Consider the following 20,903-nt stretch of genomic DNA (forward strand, 5'->3'; position numbering starts at 1 on the left):
TTCTGCCCCGGTTCAGCGCAAGGTCCCGCTGGGGCGCGCGGGCGCGGGCGGGTGTGGAGGTTGGCCCTGAATTACGGTCCTGGGCCTGCCTGGCAGGACCGACGGGGGTGAGGGGAGAGGCGGTGCGCGAGGGGTGGTGGCGCGGGGGCGCCTCGACTCACCGACCTTGACAATCGGACGCTCGCTTCAGGCTGATGGGGGACCGGGCTCTCTGCAGCTGAAAGAGGGCAGAGGATGGGCATGGGTCAAGGCCCGATGCGGCACCCGCTGAAGTGGGTGAGGAGGCAGGGCACGGTGCTCAGGGCCCGGGCGGCAGCTGGGGCGGGCAGGCCCCACCCAGGAGGCAGCGCAGCTCGAGGGGCCAAGAGGGCGGGGCCGCCCCGGCACGAGGCACCAAGCGGTTCCCGCTCGGGCGCAGGCATCTGCTGTGGCCTCACGGGAGAGGCAGGTCAGGGTCACAGCCCATCATCCTGCGGCTACCGTGCAGAGAGCCTGCCGTGGACATGGGACTGCACCAGACACGGAGCCACGGGAATGAGCCACCAGGCAGGAAGTGAGCGCCTGGGGAGCGGGCTGTGGGCACGGCTGCAGTACACCGGGGGGCAAGCACACAGGCCCCCCACCTGGAGTCGGCCGTGGTGGGATGGAGGAGGCCTGGGTGGTCCAAGAAGTATGGGGGAAGAATAGTCCAGAAGGAAGGCGTGTGCAAAGGCCCTCAGACAGAGAAGCGGGAGGCTCAGTGGGTCTGAAAGGCCAGTGGGACTAGAGCAGAGTGGGCCAGGCGGAGCCAAGGGACGACGGGACCGGGGAGCTGGGCAGGGGCAGCACCGGGGCTGGGGAGGGGGCTCGTTGTTACGGGCACTCTGCCAGCTGCAGCTGGGGCTCATGGCACCCTGCGGAGCACAGGACATGTCCTGCCCCAAACAGCTCCTGCCTCGACTTCCCCACCTGCTCTTCTCCTTGCTCTCGGCTGCAGGCCCCACCCCTGGCCCTCCGCCCGCAGCGAGCCCGGCTCCCGCCCTTTCAGGCCAGGGGCTGCTCGGTTCACGCCCACCTCCCCAGACCAGCTGTCCCTGCTCGTCCAGGGTCCCCAGCACCCGCTTTGAGACCCTGAGGCATGGGCCCCCGGAGGAGTCGCCATCGCCCTGTTTGGTGCTCGCCCAGCTCTGGGCTGTGTGGGCTGCCCAACCTCACCTCCCTCACCTTCCTGGATTCCCAGCCCCCGGGGGCGGAGGGAGGCAGGGGCAGGACCCCCAGATCGCGGCCAGGGCTCCTTTCTTCCCAGCCCCCGGAACCTTGTCATCCCCCCCTACCTGCTGCCTGGCCCCTGCCTCCCTGCTCAGGACCCCCGGGCCACCCCAGCGTGTCTTCTGAAGTGTGCCCCAGGGTCCCCCTTAGTCCAAAGCCTGGTGCAAGTGATGCCCGGGCAGTCATCGTTGTTATTACTGTTGTTACCAGCAGTGGGACACCAGCTTCAAGTAAAGTCTTCCCCAGAAACCCAGTTTATGCAGTGAGTAAAACGGCAGTTGTTGGGGGCGGGGAAGGGGTGGAGGTGACCCGGGGCTCTTCCGGGACCCCTGGAGCTCGCTTTGATGGGCTCCGCCCATGACGCGTTGCCTTCTCGGGTTCTGGAGTGTGGTCGCGGGCGCCAGGCAAAGCTGAGCCCTGCCAAGGACCCGCCGCCCACCCCAAGCCTGCAGGATGGGGGCACTGCGAGGGCAGCGGCAAGGCCAGTGCGGGCCTGGCCTGCGGCGCGGTGGGGAGAGCGAGCGTAGTCTCGAGCTGTCCCCTCACTTCCTATGCTGCAGCCCCCCCGCCCCCTGTGCTTCCCAGTCACTCAAAAGATTTCAGACACAGCATGGACTCCCGGCTGCGCGGGCGGTGGGAGAGTCGGGGGCTCGCGCGTCCGCCTGCCGGGGTGCGGGCCTCATCCTGGCCTCACCCGGGAAGCCCCTCTGCACAGTGCCTCGGTTTCCTCGCCATGAACTGAGAGCAGCATGTCAGGATAAAGGGGACTCGGTGCCCAGGCAGAGCACGGGCCTGGGGGCAGCGAGCGTGCGGCCAGGACCTTGCAGCCAGGACCTTGCAGCCAGGACCTTGTAGCACCCCTGCGCGAGCCCACGCCGCAGAGGGCCCCCCCTCTTGCCAGTGAGTCCCTCTGCCCCTGGGGAACCAGCCCCAGCTGAGGCCTTTCTCAGCCCCCGTGCAGTCGCCGGGGCCTCCCCCTGCCTGCACCCTGGCACGGATGCTTGGCAGCGACGGGCACCCTTCACTCAGCCCACCCTGCGCACCGGCCCCTGCCACGCCCCTTACGCCCTCGTTTACGAGCCGGGCCAGGGGCTGCCTGGAACCGCACATCACACGGGAGCCCAGCGACTTCCCACGAGGACCCTTCAAAACGGCCACTGTCCCCATCCTAGAGACTGGGAAAGGGCCCCCAGCAGCTGGTAACTGGCCCAAGGCCACGCGGTGCAGCCGAGGCTCTGCACAGGTGTGGGCACCTACACCCCCGGCTCCCTGGGAGTGGGTGCGGCCCAGTGGTTGAGCGCCTGCTTCCCTTGTACAGGGTCTTGGGTTCAATCCCCGGTACCTCCGAAGAAACAAAACAAAACAAACCCCGCCGACTCCACCGGTGACCCACCCCTCCTGCCAGGGGTTGGCGCGCTGCTCAGGACAGGGATGATGTCACAACTATCGCTGCATCCCCAGCGCGGGGCACAGCTCGGCATGCCAGGGCAACCTGGGGCCACTTCCAGAAAGCAGGGCCGAGGAAGCCTGGGGGCAGGGGAGGGAGAAGGGGAGAGGGCTCAACAAGGCGCAAGGGGCCCTCGGGGGTGCTGGATGGGCCACCAACTTGCTGAAGTCACTTCCATGGGGATAGATGAGTGTCAAAACTTAGGAACTGTCCACCTTAAATACGCACCATTTGTCGTGTACCAATAAAGCCATTTTAAAAAGGCTGCTCCCCAGTCTGAGCACCAGCTTTGGAGCACACCACGCAGGTCGTCGCCTGCTACCTTGTGTAAATGGTTCCTGTCTCTTTCCAAACACGGGTGCTGTATTTTCTACTTTGGGGTTTTCCTCCATTATCTGGCAGTGCTTTGCACACAGCAGATGTTGAATAAATACTCGTAGGAGTGAAGTGAGAGCTGACACTCAACACATGCTCGAAGCTTTGAATGTGCTTTTAGGAGCCTTACTCTAAAGTTGCTTCTACTGCATTTTGCAAACACTCAGTGACTGCCTGCTATGTCCCCAGTACCATTCCAGGAGCCGAGGACACGGCGATAAACAAAATGGAAAAGGCGCTGCACTTACACGGAGCTCACCTGCCATCCTGGTGAGAGCCGACAAACAAACGAAACACAGAGCCTGCCGGGGTGACGTGCCATGGACAAAGGAGGCAGCAGGATGGGGGTGAACAGGGGAGGGTCTGGTGGCTGTTCTTTGCCCTAAGCAGGCTGAGGGCGAGGGCTCTGTGGATTGTGGGGGAAGGACATTCCCTGTAGAGGGAGTCAGTGCAAAGGCCCTGAGGCAGCGGCACGGCTGGTCCATTCAGGGAGAAGCAAGGAGGCCAGTGGGAGAAATATGAATTAAACGTAGGTAACCCCAGCTCCCCACACAGTGGCCAGGATACGACAGGCACACAATACTTATTTGCTGAATAAAGAATGGACTTAGAAACCATGTTAACTCATTATTTTTTAAAAATTTCTATCATATTTGTAAGGGATGAGGGAACTGGTTGAAAAACAAACGAACAGGTAGAGAGTGGGTGCTGGGTGCTTTCCATAGCTAGGGCGGCCCGCCTCAGGCTTCCCCTCGGCCCTCCCGCTGCAGGAGGCTCCTGGTCACCCGGCTCCCCCACCCCGGGGCTGCGGATGCCGGCGCCGGCCCCCCTGCCCCGCCCCCAGCTGAGCACCTGCATGGCCTTCAGGTTCATCCTCCGCTTGGGTGGGTGGTAGGGCAGGAAGTACTTGCTGTCCTCGGGCGACTCCTCGGAGGTCGAGGAGTCGTCTGCCTCCTGACCGTTGGTCCTGGGGCTGGTGTCCCCGAAGTTCTGCGAGATGATGGTCACCGGCAGGTTCCTGGGCAGACTCTGGGGACAAGAAGAAGCGGACAGAGTGGCGCGAGCAGCCACCAGTTGGCCAGGGGGCCCCCAGAGGGGCTGCATTCACCCAGGGCCTGGGTTGGGCCTGGGGTGGCCTGTCCGTCTTTCTTGACCCAAGGTCCCCTTGGGGGCCCAGGACGACCCTTCCATGGCCACAAGCGCCCCTCCCACGGCACCCATCCTCAGCCTCCCTCCTACCAGGGGCCACGAGGCCTCATCTTCCTCGGCAATAGGGAAGGGGTGGCCTCCTGCTGGTCTTGGCCCCTTAAATCTGAAATGTCCCCACTGAAGCCTCAGTTTCCAGCCTCGGGCCTGTGCTGACAATATGAAAAGTGTTGCAGAGTGGCTGAATAATAAATCATCAAAAGAGTGCCAGCATGGTATGATATGATTAAGGTAGGGAAAGAGAAAAACTACAGCCAAGAATTCTTTATCCAGCAAAAGTGTCATTCAAATATGACAGTGAACTTAAATAATCACAGATAAAAGGAAACTAAAAGAGTTCATAAAAAGGAATCCAGCTCTGCAGGAAACACTAAAGAGAGTTCTGCAGCAAGAGGAGAGGAGAGGAGGAGGAGAGGAGAGAGGAGATGTGAAGACTAGCAGAAAGGGTAACCAAAAAGGATAAAAATAAGATATGACATATGGAAGCCAAAGGACAAAATGGCTGAAGTGCTGCCTTTACAGTAATAACAGTGAATGTTAATGGATCAAACTCCCTAATCAAAGGACACAGGCTGGCAGAAATAGGAGCCAGACATGCGCTGTCTGCAGGAGACTCACCTCAGACCCTAGGATGCAAACGGGCACAGTGAAAGGTAGGAAAAAGATATTTCACACAAACAGTAACCAAAAGAGAGCAGGGGTAGCTAGAGTGGGTTTGGACAAAACAGACTTTAAATCCAAAAAGTGATACATACAGAAGGACATTATATATTAATAAAATAATCCAACAGGAAGAAGTGACAATCTTAAGTATCTATGCACCTAAAAAGGGTGCCCCAAAATACAAGAGGCCAACTCTGGCAAACCTGAGGAGAGAAACAGACGTCTCTACAATAATAGTCGGAGACTTTGACATGCCACTCACCTCAACAGATAGAACCACGAGACAGAAGGTCACCAAGGACACAGAGAACCTAAACAAAGCGATACCTGAGACGGACCCGACAGACATGTACAGAACATGGCACCCCAGTCAGTAGGTTACACCTTCTTCTCAAGTGCTCGTGGATCTTTCTCCAGGGTAGACCACATGTCAGGCAACAATACACTCTCAATAAATTTAAGAAGACTGAAATTATACAAAGCATATTCTTTGATCATAATGGAATGAAAACAGCCAAGAAAGTGAAAATTTGCAAATATATGGCCCAATCAGTGGTCAAAGAAGAAATTGCAAGAGAGCTGAGTAGATATTGTAAGATGAATGAAAATGAGAACACAACTTAGCAAAACTAATGGGATACAGCGAAGGCAGTGCTGCGAGGGAAATTTATAGCCCTAAATGCCTACATTAAAAAATGAGAGAGAGCTAAAATCAAATATCTAACTAAACTGGAGAAACTAGAAAAATAACAGCAAACCAATCCCAAAGCAAACAAAAAGAAAGAAATAACAAAGATTAGAACAAAAAAAAATGAAATTGAGAACAAAAAAACAATAGAGAAAATCAACAAAACCAAAAGGTGGTTCTTGGAGAAGATTAATAAAATTGAGAAACTCTTAGCAAGACTAACAAAGAAAAAGGGAGAAGATGTAAATAAATAAAATCAGAAATGAAAAGGGGGGGGGAGTTATGACTGACCCACAGAAATAAAAAGGATCATAAGAGGATATTATGAGAAATTATATGACAACAAATTTAGACAACCTGGATGAAATGGACAAATTCCTAGAAATGCACAAACAACTTACATTGACTCTACAAGAAATACAGGAACTCAACAAACCAATCACAAGTAAAGAGATTCAATCAGTCATCAAAAATGTTCCAACAAAGAAAAGCCCAGGACCAGATGGCTTCACAGGTGAATTCTACCAAACATTCTGAGAAGAATTAATACCAATCCTGTTTAAACACTTCCAAAAAATTGAAAAGGAGGGGAAATTACCCAACACATTTTATGAAGCCAAAATCATCCTAATACCAAAGTCAGATAAAGATACTACAAGAAAAAAAAGTACAGCCCAATTTCTCTAATGAACTTAGATGCAAAAATTCTCAAAATACTTGCAAATTGAATCCAAAAGCATAAAAAAACATTATATATCACAATTTATTGGGTTTTATTCCTGATATGCAAAAGGTGATTCAACATAAGAAAATGAACGTAATACACCACATTAGCAAACTGAAGGGAAAAAACCACATGATCACCTCGATCAATGCAGAAATGGCATTTGACAAAATCCAGCATCCTTTCTTGATAAAAACACTTCAAAAGATAGGTATAGAAAGAAAGTTCCTCAGCATAATAAAGGGCATACATGAAAATCCCACAGCCAACATCATACTCAATGGGGAGAGGTTGAAAGCTTTCCCCCTTAGATCAGGAACAAGACAAGGATGCCCACTGTTGTTCAACATTGTGTTGGAAGTTCTAGCTAGAGCAATTAGGCAAGGAAAAAAAAACCCAAAAGGCATCTAAATTGGAAAAGAGGAAGTAAAACTCTCACTGTTCGTAGATGACACGATCCTATATTTAGAAAATCTCAAAATACCAACAACAAAGTTATTAGAGCTAATAAATGAGTTCAGCAAAGTGGCAGGATACAAGATCAACATGCAAAAATCAGGAGAGTTTTTATACACAGTAATGAGCAAGCTGAAGAAGAAATCAAGAAATAAAATTCCATTTACAAGAGGAACCAAAAGACTCAAATATCTAGGAATTAATATAACCAGGAATGGAAAGGATCTGTATTCAGAAAAGTACATAATACTGCTAAAAGAAATCAAAGAGGACCTAAACAAACAGAAGGGCATCACATGTTCACCGACTGGAAGACTAAACATCGTGAAGATGTCACTTTTACCCAAACTTATTTACAGATTCAGTGCCATCCCAATCAAAATTCCAACAGCCTAACTGACAGAAATAGAAAAGTCAATTACAGAATTTATTTGGAAGGGAAAGAGGTCCCAGATAGCCAAAAATATCCTAAAAAAGAAGAGCGAATTCAGAGGACTGTGCTTTCTGACCTTGAAGTTTGTCATAAAGCTATAGTGACAGACACACTGATCAAAAGAGTTGACCTGAGAGTTCAGAAACAGACCCCCCACGTCTATGGTCAGTTGATTCTGATAAGCCAACCAAGTCCACTTGTCTGGGACTGAACAGTCTCTTCAACAAATGGTGCTGGAAGAACTGGATATCCTTAACCCAAAGAATTAAAGAGGACCCCTATTTCATTTCCTATGCAAGAATCAACTCAAAATGCATCAAAGGCCTAACCATAAAAGCTAGGACCATAAAACTCTTAGAAGGTAACATAAGGAAACATTTATAAGATCTTGTAGTAAGTTGGTGGGTCTCTTAAACCTTACACGCAAAGCAGCACCAAGAAAAGAAAAAATAAATAAATGGGACCTCCTCAAAATTAAACACTTTTGTACCTCAAAGGACTTTGTGAAGAAGATAAAAAGGCAGCCTTCTTAATGGGAGAAATATTTGGAAATTACACATCTGACAAGGTTCTAGTATCCGTGATATCTAAGGAGATGCTACAACTCAACAATAAAAAGACAATCTGATTAAAAAATGGACAAAAAACCTAAAAGGACATTTTTCTAAAAATGAAATACAAATGGTGAAAAAACACGAGAAAAAATGTTCAACATCACTGGTTATTAGGAAAATGCAAATCAAAACTACAATGAGATATCATTTCACATCTATTAGAATGGCCACCATTAAAAAGACAGAAAACTACAAGTGTCGGAGAGGATGTGGAGAGAGAGGAACGCTTATTCACTCGTGGTAGGAATGTAAAACGGTATAGCCACTGTGGAGGACTGTTTGGCAGTTGCTAAGAAAGTCAGATAGAGCTACTATGTGACCTGGCAATACCATCACTAGGTATCTTCCCAGAAGACCTGAGAGCAGTGACATGAACAGACACTTGCACACCAATGTTCACAGTGGCCTTATTTGTAATTGCCAGAGGATGGAAGCAACCAAGATGTTCATCAACCGATGAATGGATAAACAAACTGCGGTGGATTCACACAAGGGATCTTATGCAGCTGTAAGAAGAAATGAAGTCGTGAAGCACATGACGACATGGATGAACCTGGAGGACATTATGTTGAGTGAAGCCAGCAAGGCACAAAAGGACAAATACTGTATGATTTTGCTATTATGAACTAAATATAATGAGCAAACTCACAGAGTTAATAGCTAGAATATGTCAACAGAGAATAAAACGTGGTTGGAGAATGGAAAGTTGAGGTTTAATCTGTGCAGAATTGATAAAAAGTTATTTGTAAATGTTTGGAAATGAATAGGAATGGTGAAAGAACATCACAGGATTTGTAATCAGTGGCACTAACATAATTAGGTATTATGTTACCATATGGGTATGATAGTGGAGCGGTTTGTTTTTTGTTGTTTTTTTTTTGGAGTAATAAAAATGCTCTAATATTGATTGAAATGATGAATGCACAACTCAGTGATTATATCAAATGCCACTGATTGTACATTTTAGGTAAATTATATGGTTCATGAACAAAAAAAATAATAGGGTGGGTTGCGGAAAAATTATACCAAATGTAAGATATGGACTACAGTTAGTAGTAATACTTTGACCAAGCTCTTACGTAATTTGTTAGAAGTGTTTCACAACAATGCAAAGTATTAGTAGTGGGGTGACGTAAGGGAGCCCTGCATGACGTAATGCACGTTTGTTTTGTAAGTTCACGACTTTCACTGTACGCTCTGTTTATGTATGCTCACGTATGAATGACACTTCAGTAAACGAAGAAAGCTGGGTAACGAGCTCAGTGCTCTGGGGCCACGGTCCCTTCGGTCCTCCCTAGCAAGGCTATGCCAGGCCAGTCGTGGCTTTTCACAGCCCTGGAGGCGGAGGCACAAGGGCATTGACTTCGGTCGGCCCCCAAGCCGTGCCAGGCCTGCTGCCCACTGCCTCCTGACCCCAGGCGCTCCACATGCTTCCCACAATGGCCGTGCAAGGCCCTGCGTCCCCAGCACCGTCCTGGCCTGCCCCTGCCGCTGCCCCTGCCCCGGCTCCAGCCTCCTGGGAGCACCTCGTCTGCCAGGCATAGACCTGCCAGGCTGTGGCTTGCACAGCCCAGAAAGCGCTTCCCACCTTCCCTCGCCCCATCAGGCATGAATCATCCCAGCTCTCGCTGGTCTCCTCGGCCACGAGCCCCGAGGTCTACATGAGGTGCCAGGGAAGTGTGGCCTGGGCTGGATGCAGCCCAAGGTGGCTGGACAGGGACTTGGGTGCGGCAGGACGTGGCAGGTGCAGAGCCTGCAGCAGGCATTCCAGGTGCACCGAGGGGCAGGCAAGAAGGCGTTTCTCCTGGAACCGGTTCCTGAACCGCTGGGCTCCCAGAACTCTCCCTTATGATGCCCAAGTCCTGCTCTTGGATTCGCCTCCCCCCAGCCACACCCTGGCTTCTGAGTCTTCTGGGGTGGGGTGGGGGCTCTCACTGATTCACCCTCACACAAGACTTTGCTGCTAGTCTCTCGTTCCTTCCTCTGCAAAACGAGGAAGTACCAGCACCTTCCCCCAGGACGGGTCCCTGGCTGAACGAGGGCGTGCTCGTAGGCACTCGGCACTGTCCCTGGCGTCAATCAACCGGTGGCCACACGATGTTACTGTCTGCCTTGAAGACAGCCTGGTGTCTGTGCACTGGGCCCCTGCTGTGGACTTGACTCTGAAGCTCACACTGCCCGCTGCTCTCAGGGGCACGAGCCACTTCCATGAAGGCAGAGCACCTTTAGCCCTCTATGGGCCGGCCAGCAGCCAGAGCCCCAGTGGGATGTAACGGCTGACTGGTCAACCAAGAGCCACCAGAAGCTCGGTCAGGCAACGGTGAAGTTACTTGTCTGGGATCACCCGGCTAGAAAGTCGTGAAGCCATGGTTTTACCCTGCACCTCCTAACGTCCAAAACACAGTCTCTACTCGTCATTACGTAGGTGCAGGCAGAGGGTTCAAGGACGTGGGGGGCGCTGGGGGCGGAAGGGGGGGCAGCGGCCCTCTGAGGCCCACCTGGTCCAGGCTGCCGCTGTCCTTGGAGAGGCGCCGGAGCTTGCTCTCCAGGTTGACGATGCAGGCCTCCCGCCGCACCATCTCGATCCTCATCTCATCGTTCTTCTCCTCCAGCTCACGGATCTGCTTCCTGTACTTGTCCTTTTCAATCAGGCACTGTGAATACTGAGTCTGGGCCTCGTCTCGGGAGTGGAAGGCCTGCCGGGGGGAGGACAGGGGCCTGTTTTGTTACTCACACTGACCAAGCTGAGTCAGGTTTGGGGACAGATACTTTCTCCAGGAAGAACCCATTTCCCAGCCTGGGTGCGTGCTCATCGTCCCCTGCTCCTGCCTCCACCCTGAACTTTGGGCACTTTGGTCCTACCACCTCCCATGAGACCCAGCACAGCTGCCCCCCGTCCAGCTTTGCTGTATGCCAGGTGCTGCGCTAGCAGCGCTGACGTCCCAGGAGTCGGTACTCTTCTCGCTCCACTACAGGGCTGGAGGCATGCCCGCAGTCACAGCTCCGAGTGACGGGGAGAGGAGCTGAACCTGCCCGCCTCACTCTAGAGACCAAGCGTTTAGGACAGTTGGTTCCCATTGCTTGCGGTAGTTCCGCTCTACAGAGTCTCCAAGGGCACCGAGTTAGTAAACGCTGCCCACTGCCTGGGGGAAATACAGGTTGGGTTCTTGTGGGCCTCTTTGTTCATGACACGTTCGCCAATAGACATCAGCAACGATCAATACACACACTTGTTTTATGGGGGTGTCTGCTTAGAGTTGTCTCATTTCATACATATTGTTGATTCATTAACGTTGAACCCATGGCGCCCGTGCTCTAACTTGCCTGGACGGAGCTGATCTAATACGCTTTTTCTCTGTCGGGCACATCGCCGGCCTTCTCGTGCCTGGGAACACTAGACGGCACCTCAGCACTACACTTGGACATTTTCAACAATAAAACCACCCAAAAAAGCACAAAAACACGGCAGTAAAAAGATGGAGAAAAGGACCCTGTTCTCACACGAGACCAGTTCCACCTGGCTCGGAACGTGTTCGCTGGACAACCAAAATTCTTGCCGTTCTGCACATGTCAGTGAATGACTGCACAAGCTTCACGTGTACTGAGCTGGGGTAGTTAATAAACTCCAGTGAGTATGCAGATTCACAAACACGGAATCCGTGACTAACGAGAAACGGCTGTGCCTGCTTTATTGTGAGCTGTAGAGCCCAGCTCTGGCCCCCACAAAATCCAAACACCGGTGACTCCCCAAAGCCCTATGGGGATAGAATTCGTCTCTGGAAAAGAACTAGGAAGAACGGACCAATGAGTGGCTCCCGCATAGTCAGTGACGTAACGCGGGGCAAGCCATGGAGGTGGCCCGTACCTGGTCCCGCTCCCTCTCCACCTCCTCCAGCTGCACCATGACCGTGTTCATGCGGTGCTTGTACATCTCGCAGTCCTTCCCCAGCGTCGAGCACTTCAGCTCCAGGTCCTCCTTCTCCTCCAGGTACTGCAAGTGACAGGGAGAGGTCACCGTGCACAGGTCAGGCCCGGCCGCCCTGCCCCCGCAGCGCCTGTCCTTCCCAGAGCCAACCGTCTAACCAGAGGCGCGCCAGGGAGGAGGCCAGGCCATCCCCTGGGGTTTGTTACAAACCTACGAGGTGGCAGGTAAGGCCTGGTCATGGCGGGGGACGGTGGAGGGCAGAGTGGACAGCGCACCTGCCCGCCCAGGGGAACACCTGCACTTCAGGCAGCGACTGCCCGGCATCTGTGACGGCGGCCGCACTCGGCCCGCCCGGGGACGTGCACTCCCCGCGCCGGCCCCTCTCCCGCGGGCCCCACCTTGTCCCGCAGCTCCTCCGCCTGGCGGACCTCCTCCTGCAGGTTGTAGATCTTGCTGACCAGCTCCTGGCGGTCCTCCAGGGCCTCCTTGCGGTCGTGCTCCAGGATGTCCAGGATGGCCTTGTCTGAGTCCGGCAGGCTGCGCTTCCCAGCCTGGGCGGAGGGGGCAGAGGGGGAGGTTTAACAGTGGGGGCCGGGGAGCAATGGGGGGGTCCAAGGAGGGGCGCCAAAGGCCGGCGGCAGACACGAAGGGAGCAGAGGCTTTGTGCCGGGAGAGCCGAGGCAGGAGGGGCCTCTTGGGGTCTGCAGGGGCTGTTCACGGGGCAGTCGAGCACCTGCAGGGGCTCCCAGCCCGCTTCTGCTCAGGAACCCCCTGACTGCCCTGTCCCTCCTCCCCGAGCCCAGAGAGGCAGGTGCTGCTCCAGCACCTGATCAGGACAGCGAAGGGAAGGCCGGTCTGCCCCCCTGAACGTCGGGGCTCTGCCCCTCTGAATGTTGGTGGCTCTGCCCCCCCACAACGGGGGTTCAGTCCTGCTTGAAACAGGGCCCAAGACGCCAGGCAGTTGTCCTGGGCACAGAGATTCTGGAGGAAGGGGAGGGGAACGACCTGTTCTCCCTCCTTGCAGATTTGTTGCTGTTGTTTTTTAAAGATGTTATTTCTCAGCAACTTCCTCTTTTATACTCACACGAGATCTGTGTAATAAGTGCGGGAGATTTTAACAACTTATACCGTTTCTTATGGAGTGCTTTGGTTTTAAAGGCAGTAGGTGTCCCAGGGGTACTTCCCTCCTCTTGTGGGGTCTGGGGCATTGATTTTCTTGTGAATGGTGATTTCATGGGGCTCTTTAATGAAGGAAACCTTTTCCCAAACTCGTCTCCCGTCACGTCACACCCCTGAGAAGTGGGGGCCTCGCGGGCCCGTGGTCAGCACACAGGAGCATGGACGGCCCCGAGCCCTCCCGTCCCTTCTGCCCCCAGCCCCCGCCCTGACCTGAATGATGGACTGCAGCTCCTGGATCTTGGTCTTAAGCATCTCGTTCTCCCGCTCTAGCTCCAGCACCTGCTCCTTCTTGGGCCGGTTCTCGATGTCGTTCTTCAGCTTCAGCGACTGGTTTCTCTCCAGCTTGCATTCCTCCTCCATCTTATTCAAGCGATGTTTCAGCTGATCAATCTGAAACACCCCAAAGATGCCCCGGGGAGAAGGCGGTCGGCAAGAGACACCCAGAAAAGGTGGTGCTCCCCTCAATCCTATCGAGCCCCTGTGTTAATTCCCCTCTCTCCTGCCAGTGGGTGGTGGTGAAGGGTGCAAAGAAACCTTTTCCAGAAAAGAAGCCCCCACCTCTCTGCCGATGGAGAGTTCCCGCTGGTTAACTTAGAATGGGGCAAAAGGGGCTGTGTGTCCCTTAGGAAGTCCCCTCAGGTGACTCTTGTGGGGTGGAACAGGCTGTAGGTGAGGGTAAACCCCAAGTAGGTGTTTCCCAGATGCACACGTGATCCATTTCAGTGCCTTTTATGATGGGTTTTGTGCTCTGATCATCGGAACTCAAGGATTTCCCTGGCAAGCCTTCGGGCTCCCAAAGGGCTCGAAGAGCTGGCAGTGCAGTCCGGGTGCTGGGCCCCCTCCCTGCAGCCCCGAGAGCAGCTCTGAGTGTGTGCTTTGTGGCTCCTTAGTTTTCACACAAGATTTTAGGTGAACCAACAGCACTGCTGTTAAAAATCAGCTTGGAACCCCCTGGCCTCTAAGTTGACAGGCTCCCTAACTTAAAGGACCTCGACAGACATGGTGCTAGCAAGAGAGGCTTCCTGGAGGAGGAAGCTGCCATGCCCGGGAATGGGGCCAAAGGAGACGAGTCTTGCTACACCCTCAAGAGGTGTCAGGCCCGTGAGCAGGAGGCTTCTTGGACCTTTGGGATGGCCTCGCCTTAGCTACAGCCGTCTGCGTGCCAGAACGGCTGGGCCTTTGTGAAACACCTGAACCAAGGCTGTTTTCACAGGCTGCGAGGAAGGAGGCACCACGTCGACCAAATCCAGGCTTACGGGAGAACAGTCTCGAGGAATCAGCCGGGGGTGGGGGTGGGCTGAGGGGCTGGGGGTGGCTTTACAGAGAGAGTGCTGCCAGGCCCCGCACGCCCCTTCTTTCCTCCTTCCGACTGCATGCAGGAGGCACTCTGGGACTGGGCAGTGACCCCGGGACCCAGGTGGCCAGATGTTCTTTTACGTTCTAGACTGCACTAATTTATCTCCAGGGAGGCAGAAGCCAGGAGAAAGTTCTAGGAGAGACTTGAAGACCCTGCCAAGGCTAAGTCCCCACATGCTAGGCTGACAGCACAGCAAGCCCCTCCCGGCCCCACAGAAATGCTGCCCAGCTCGTTGTTTTGGCCAGTCGTGGCCGGGCTCTCACAAAAAGTGTGACCAGCAGCTGCGGGGCAGCGGGGTGGCTCCACCGCTGGTGGTCGGCTGGCTGCTGGCTGGGGTGGCAGGAACGACTGGGCTGCATCTCCTCTCGCCCAGAGACTGACCGTGCTCACGCTGAGGGTGGTGGAAAGATTCCAAGCACAGAGAGCGGGCGACCCCACTGCGCTGAGCTGCTCACACTCCCACACGGGTCCTGTTTGCTAACGTCTCCTCAGCTGCGGTAAGCAGAGCGATGCCTGCCCCCGCCCCAAGATGTCCACGTCCTAATCCCTGAAACCAGCAACAAGTTACCGTACGTGGCCAGGGAGCCACTGCAGAAGTGACTCGGTCGAGGACTGAGTGATGGAAGGGCATCCTGGAATATCCAGGTGGCCCTGTGGTGTGCTCACCAATGTCCTAAGAGGATGGCAGAGAAAGATACCACAGGGAAGAGAAGGCAACGTGAGGGCTGGCGGGAGGGATGCGCTTTGACAGTGGTGGAAGGGGCACGAGCCAAGCCGTACAGGCGGCCACTAAAGGCTGGACAAGGCCAGCAGGTGGAGTGTCCCCCAGAGCCTCCAGGGAGCACTGGCCCTGCTGACACCTTGACTTTAGCCCTAGAGATTCGTTTTGGACTTCTGACCTACTGAAAGCGAGAGAATAAATTTGTGTTATTTTATTAAAATTTAAAAAAAGTCCTGCTCGGAATTGTCAAAGATCAGCTCAAATGTCACTGCTGGGCCTGGTCCTTGACCTCTCGCCCCACCCCCCTGGATGTGGAGTGCCAGCACGGGCGGGGGCGGGGGTGGTGGCTTACCAGTCTGTCACTCTGCAAGACTCGTGGTGCATCACCCAGCAACTAGGGGGGAGTTGTTATTTTCATTACTGTCCATTTACAAATGAGCAGAGTGAAGCCTGGGTTGGTTCGGGTCTTTTGCGGACCCCTGAAAATTCCGTTTTAAAACTGAACCTGTTGTGAAGCTTTGATTGGATTGCATCAGGTAAGGGACATTTGATTAGACTGTCGAGTAGGGCACGTCCCAGGGTGGGTCTTAATCCTTTCACTGGCATTCTTTATAAAGAGGAGTAAAAAGCCACAGGCTCAGAAAAAAGCTGCAGAGACAGAGAGAAGCCTCCAGAAGTTGATAAGCCAGGGACGGAGAAAAGCCACAGAGCAGCCTGAAGTTGAAAGCAAAAAAGCCCAGAAGAAGGCAGAGACGGAGAACGGCAGATGCTGCCCCTGTGCCCTGCCATGTGAGAAGAACCCTGGACCACCAGCAGCCAGTTCTGGGGGACGAAAGCATTGCCTGACGATGCCTCAGCTTGGATGTTTTTCCCAGCCTCAGAACCGTAAGCTTATAAATCAATAAAGCCCCTTGTAGTTGCCAGCTCTTTTCTGATCTACTGCCTTGGCAGCCTTTAGCAAACTAAAACAAGGCGCGTGGCCAACTAAGTGGCAGAGCCAGAAGACGGGGTCTGAACTCAAATCTACAGGACTTGAAAGCCCCGGTTCTGAACCAATGCTCGCTGCTGCCCGAGGGCACTGACTCAGCTCACCTGCCTTCTAGTTGAACTGCCTCGCTAAACTGTACAGGCCGTGGGCAGACATCAGGTTATTCATCCCGTAGCCCCGTGGTGCTCACACAAAGGCTCAGACGTGGCAGGTGCTTCATAAAGATTCTTTGAGTCTATTTTCCGCACAGCAGCCAGAGCGATCCTTCTAGATCTAAATCAGCTGCCACTCCCCCGCGCTCAATCCTTCAGGGGCTTCCCATCAAGATTCAAATAAATCCCCAAGTTCTTGGCATCCCCGCGGAGACCGCCCCGGGCCCCCTTCCCTCCTTATCTCCCACCTCATTTCCCCTGACTCCTGCGTTTGGCCCCAACCCCACCGGCTCCCTGGCCCAGCGCGGCCCCACTAAGGCCTGTGCATTTGCTCTACCCCAGAGGCTTTCCCAGCTCTCTACTCAGGAGCTTCCTTCTCAAAGGCCCTCCCGGCCACTCCACTGTGGCAGCACCCCTCACTCTGTCCTCACACTCTTCTCCAGAGCGGAAGGGCCAGTGTGCGCATGCGCACGGTGGCTCTAGGGAAGCCGGGGCGGGAAGCCGGGGCGGGAAGCCCCGCCGGGCCTGTCTGCGCATGTCTGCACATGCGCAGTGCCCCGCGCCCTGACGGGGCGGGAAGCCGCGGGAGGCCCGTGGACATGTGCTCGGGGGCCCGCCTTTCCCCGCGCCTGGCGGGCCGGGGGCGTGTCCGCACAGGCCCGCGTGGCGTCCTCGCGCGCCCGCCAGCCCTCACCTCGAGCTGGAGGTCTCGGCTCCTCATCACCGCCATGTTCTTCTCCTCGCTGAGCTGGGCGTAGCGCATGGCCAGGTTGTAGTTGTCGTCCTTCACCTTGACCAGCTCGTCGTTGTAGCCGTCCCGCTCCTCCTTCATCTTGTAGTAGCGCTCCTGGAAGGTCAGCAGCTCCACCCGCGTCAGCGTCAGCTGCTTCTTCTCGTCCTCCAGCTGGCGCGCCTTGGCCAGCAGCTCGCAGCGCTGCAGGTCCTTCGCCTTCATCTGCTGCTGCAGCTTGATGACCTCGTTCATCAGGAAGTGCGTGAGGCCCTCGTGGCCCTCCTCCACTGCGGAGAGGGGCCAGTCAGGCCTGCGGGGCAGGGCGGGGGCGCCAGAAGAGCGGGGGTGGGGGGGCCTTCGTTCACACACTCGCTCCCCAACTCTGACTACCCGTTGACACTGGGGATTCAGGGTGAGAAAAACATCCTTGGACCTGGCAGAGCTTAGGGGGACAGGCGTTAAGAAAGGAAATGACCACCCGGAAATACGACCACAGACAGGATTTTATAAAGAAAAGGTTAGGGGGCTCTGAGAGGGTGTGGCAGGAGGACCAGACTCTCCGTCCTAGGCGATGGACTTCCGGAAGGGTCTGCCAATTGAGCTGAACTGTGAGGTTGGTGGGCAGGTGGGACAACATTGCCAAGGCCGCTGGGACGGGGAGGAACGTGGCACCTTTCAGGAAGGAAGGAAGGGAGGGCCAGCATGGCAGGTGCCAGGGGAAAGCGTGGGAGGGGGACAGGTGAGGCTGGGGCGCCAGCAGGGACTGGACCTGGGTCTCCTTGGCAATGGGAAACCACTGACGGGCTTTAAGCAGGAGCGGGGAACATGGCAAGAGGGAGAAAGGATGGAGCAGGGCAGGAAGCTGAGGGAGTTGGTGGTGGCGTGGTGGTGGAGAGGGGGAGACAGGTGTCCCAGGGTATTTAGGAAGGGAAACGAGAGGGGGCAGGGCAGGGACAGGCTCCAGAGGACGGGGTGAGCTTCGGTTCTGCTCCCTCCACAGGGATGTTTCCTGAACACCTACAACTTCCGTGTACCTGGGGCTCTTCTGTTGGCTCCTCAGGCATGCCCTTTTTCCATCCTCAGGCAGAAATAAGTGGTTGACAGCCCACAGGTCCTACAGGGCCACTACCCTAACGTCACAGACAGGCACTGGGCAGACACACGCACGCGCCTCCTGCTGGAGCGCAGATGCTCCCGAGGGTCGCGCCGCTTACCCACGATGGTGGAGAACCTCCGGGTGGGCTCCTTGCCGGTCACCAGCTTGTACAGTTCTGGGTAGTAGAACTCCAGGCTCTCCAAGAAGACCACATAGCCCCTCTGCCCCTTGGTATGCAGGATGTCCAGCAGCCGGCCTAGGACGTGCCCGGTCACGCAGTGAGAACCCGACTGGGGAGAAGCCTCCGCGTCCACGGTTATCCTGGCCTGTCCTCCCTCCATAATCTCTAAGAAGACAGCCTCACCACGTTCTGTCACTCCTGAATTGTATTTTGGAGTCTAGATAATGTAAATCAAAGTGCCAGGCCCTCAGCAGGGACTCGGCGAGTGTTAGTTAACTTGTGCTAAGAAACTGGCAGAACTATGAGAAATGGAATTGCAGCCACAGGAAGCCAGCAGTTTCAAAGTGCTTCCCAACTGACCGAGGCTCATATTAACCGTATCAGTACCTGCTCTCCTGTGATTGAAGGGGGTCAGAAGTACAATACAAATTGTGGAAAAATACATGGTTCTCTGGGGTTCAGAGCAGGAAAAGTTAGAGGAAGCAGACATAGCTCCATGGTTTTCTTTGGGATTATCACACAATCTGGAAACATCTTTAACCTACAAGTAACTTGCCCAGCAGTTTCCAATTTCTATCCCACTGCTTTCGTTTATCACTTACATTTCTTGGCCCTTCCCTAAAAATTTTATTCTCGGATATTTCTTCCCTTGAGGTTCTAAAACTCTACCCTTTGCCTAGACAGGCATAATAATAAATTTCATCTTGTGTTGGCTCTGGTTGGCGAAGATGCCTTGAGCACTGTGTTGAGAATTCTAACGTGACATCCATGCTCAGGAGGAAACGTGCTGTAATTAGTGGTGTCTTGTCAGCGAGGCAAAAGAGAGCCGCAGCATATGTGCAGCTGATCACCAGCCATGCCGGACGGTGACTTTCAAACCTTCCAACCATGATCCACAGTAAGAGATGCATTTTACATTATGACCTAATATCCACACACACACAAAGACAAATACACTAACATGCATAAATACACATATGTGTGTATACATATATGTGTGTCTATACACACCTGGAACAAGTGTCACAAACCACTTATTATCCTTGCTAAACACTATAGAGTGCCATGGAGTCCCCTGGCAGTCTGGGAGAGCCAATGGACCCCCTTCTCAGAGTAACATTTTTAAATAGATAAAATGAAATACATCAGATTACAAAGGAGACTGGTTATAACAAAATACAGTTCTCAAATATTAAGCAAATTTGTGATTCAGTAATATGCTGCTTCTCTCTTAATGCTTTAAATAAGATCTCTTGGCAGGTATAATAGGTATGGCAATTTTAAGGGAGAGATGAGTGTAAATGGTATTTTGAGTGGTCTGTAACAGCTGTAATTTAATAAGAAAATGTATAATTTTTATTGTCGACAAAGTTACAGGTATTGTTAATAAGACTGTGTGATTTGTGGCTTCCCTACAGTCACAACTGAAGGGAAGGGGCAATTTCAGTTTAGGTCAGTGGAATAAAGATGTAATTTTGCCCCTATCCAAGTTCAAAGACTCTGAATTCTACACCTGGATCGCGTGGGGTCAGGCCGGGGGTAGGCAGGGCTCTGTGGCCCCCGGTTTAAAAGCCCCCAACCTAGAGAGCCTCTCTTGGGCACAGCTCGCTGGGGGGGGGGGTCCCGGAAGCTGCTCTGCGAGGCGCCCCCTGCCCTGCCAGGTGCTCCTGAGTTACCTGCCCGGTTGATCTTGGAGGGCAGCATGGGCGCGTTTAGCACCTCGTCCTCATCCTGCTCGTCGATGACCTTGCACTGGCGCAGGTAGGGCGTGAGCTTGGCCGGGTTGATGTAGCGGCTCAGCATGTGCCGGTTGCGCTCCACGTTCTCCCACAGGGCGTCCTCCTCGTCCTTCAGCGTCTCCATGTAGTCGTCCATCTCCCGCCCTCCCTTGGACGCAGACCCCGGCAGGGTTAACGGAGGGGCTTCCCTGGAACAGCCGCAGACCCTTTTGGGGTGATCTCTAGAGCAGGTTGTCAAGTTTAAAAAAGAGACAAGCACACATGGTATTTTATCTTTTACCTAAGGAAGGAAGGGGAGGTGTAAGTACATATATACCTCCTTATATACTAACAATATACAATGGAAGAAGGACCCATGAAGAATTTTGAAAGGGTCCTTGTAGGGAGAGGGAGGAAGCTGGGGTGAAGGGACATGGGTAGGAGCTAGACTTATTTAAATACACTTTGTTTTATACCTATTTGACAAGTCAGCAAACAAAATTGAATTTAACAAGCAATCTCTAACATGAAATAAATGAAATTTTATATCCAATTGATGGCATGATCACACAGAAGAATATTCAAAATGACCTTAAAATAGAGTAACTTGCCAATAGATCCCTCATGGAATACACTACAAGGACAACAAGAACTGTAAAACCATCTTAAAGGGTTTTCAGTAATCGTATTGTTCTCAGCCATGTGGTATTGTTCTCCGGAGATGGTTGTATATGTTGTGTAGAATAAGGCAAGTATTGCATAAGTGGGAAGTTACATTGAATAGCCAAACACTGGAATTTTTAGCATGGCCATGTGGCAGGTGGTATTTTCCAAAAATGGCCCTAACGATGTTTCTGATCCTACGGAATCTTCACGCCACCCATCAGGAGGTGGGGTCTATTTCCCAGCCCCTGAACCTGGGTGCACTTTCTGAGGGCCTTGATGAACCTCCCTGACTTCTGAGGCAAGGTCACGAAAGTGGCACAGCTCCCTCCCGGC

At 53.4% G+C, this 20,903-nt stretch overlaps 1 protein-coding gene across 3 annotated transcripts in view; it reads right to left on the bottom strand.

Moving 5' to 3' along the window:
* The window catches only part of CARD11 (caspase recruitment domain family member 11), a 114,857-nt gene that overhangs the window by 16,997 nt on the left and 76,957 nt on the right, over window positions 1-20,903 (bottom strand). For 2 of the 3 annotated variants that reach the window (XM_058285705.2, XM_058285707.2), the window contains exons 2-10: window positions 19,863-20,146; window positions 18,124-18,261; window positions 16,871-17,196; window positions 13,169-13,348; window positions 12,178-12,330; window positions 11,720-11,845; window positions 10,353-10,550; window positions 3,923-4,099; window positions 166-217 (exon numbers count right to left, since the gene is read on the bottom strand). In XM_058285705.2, coding sequence (XP_058141688.1) covers window positions 166-217; window positions 3,923-4,099; window positions 10,353-10,550; window positions 11,720-11,845; window positions 12,178-12,330; window positions 13,169-13,348; window positions 16,871-17,196; window positions 18,124-18,261; window positions 19,863-20,061 — 1,549 coding nt within the window. In that variant the 5' untranslated portion in view covers window positions 20,062-20,146. Of the gene's footprint in view, window positions 1-165; window positions 218-3,922; window positions 4,100-10,352; window positions 10,551-11,719; window positions 11,846-12,177; window positions 12,331-13,168; window positions 13,349-16,870; window positions 17,197-18,123; window positions 18,262-19,862; window positions 20,147-20,903 lie in introns of those variants that run through there. The other variant, XM_058285706.2, reaches the window with a different exon arrangement.

Source organism: Dasypus novemcinctus, chromosome 23, assembly GCF_030445035.2.
Source record: "Dasypus novemcinctus isolate mDasNov1 chromosome 23, mDasNov1.1.hap2, whole genome shotgun sequence".
In the NCBI taxonomy this organism is placed as follows: Eukaryota; Metazoa; Chordata; class Mammalia; order Cingulata; family Dasypodidae; genus Dasypus; species Dasypus novemcinctus.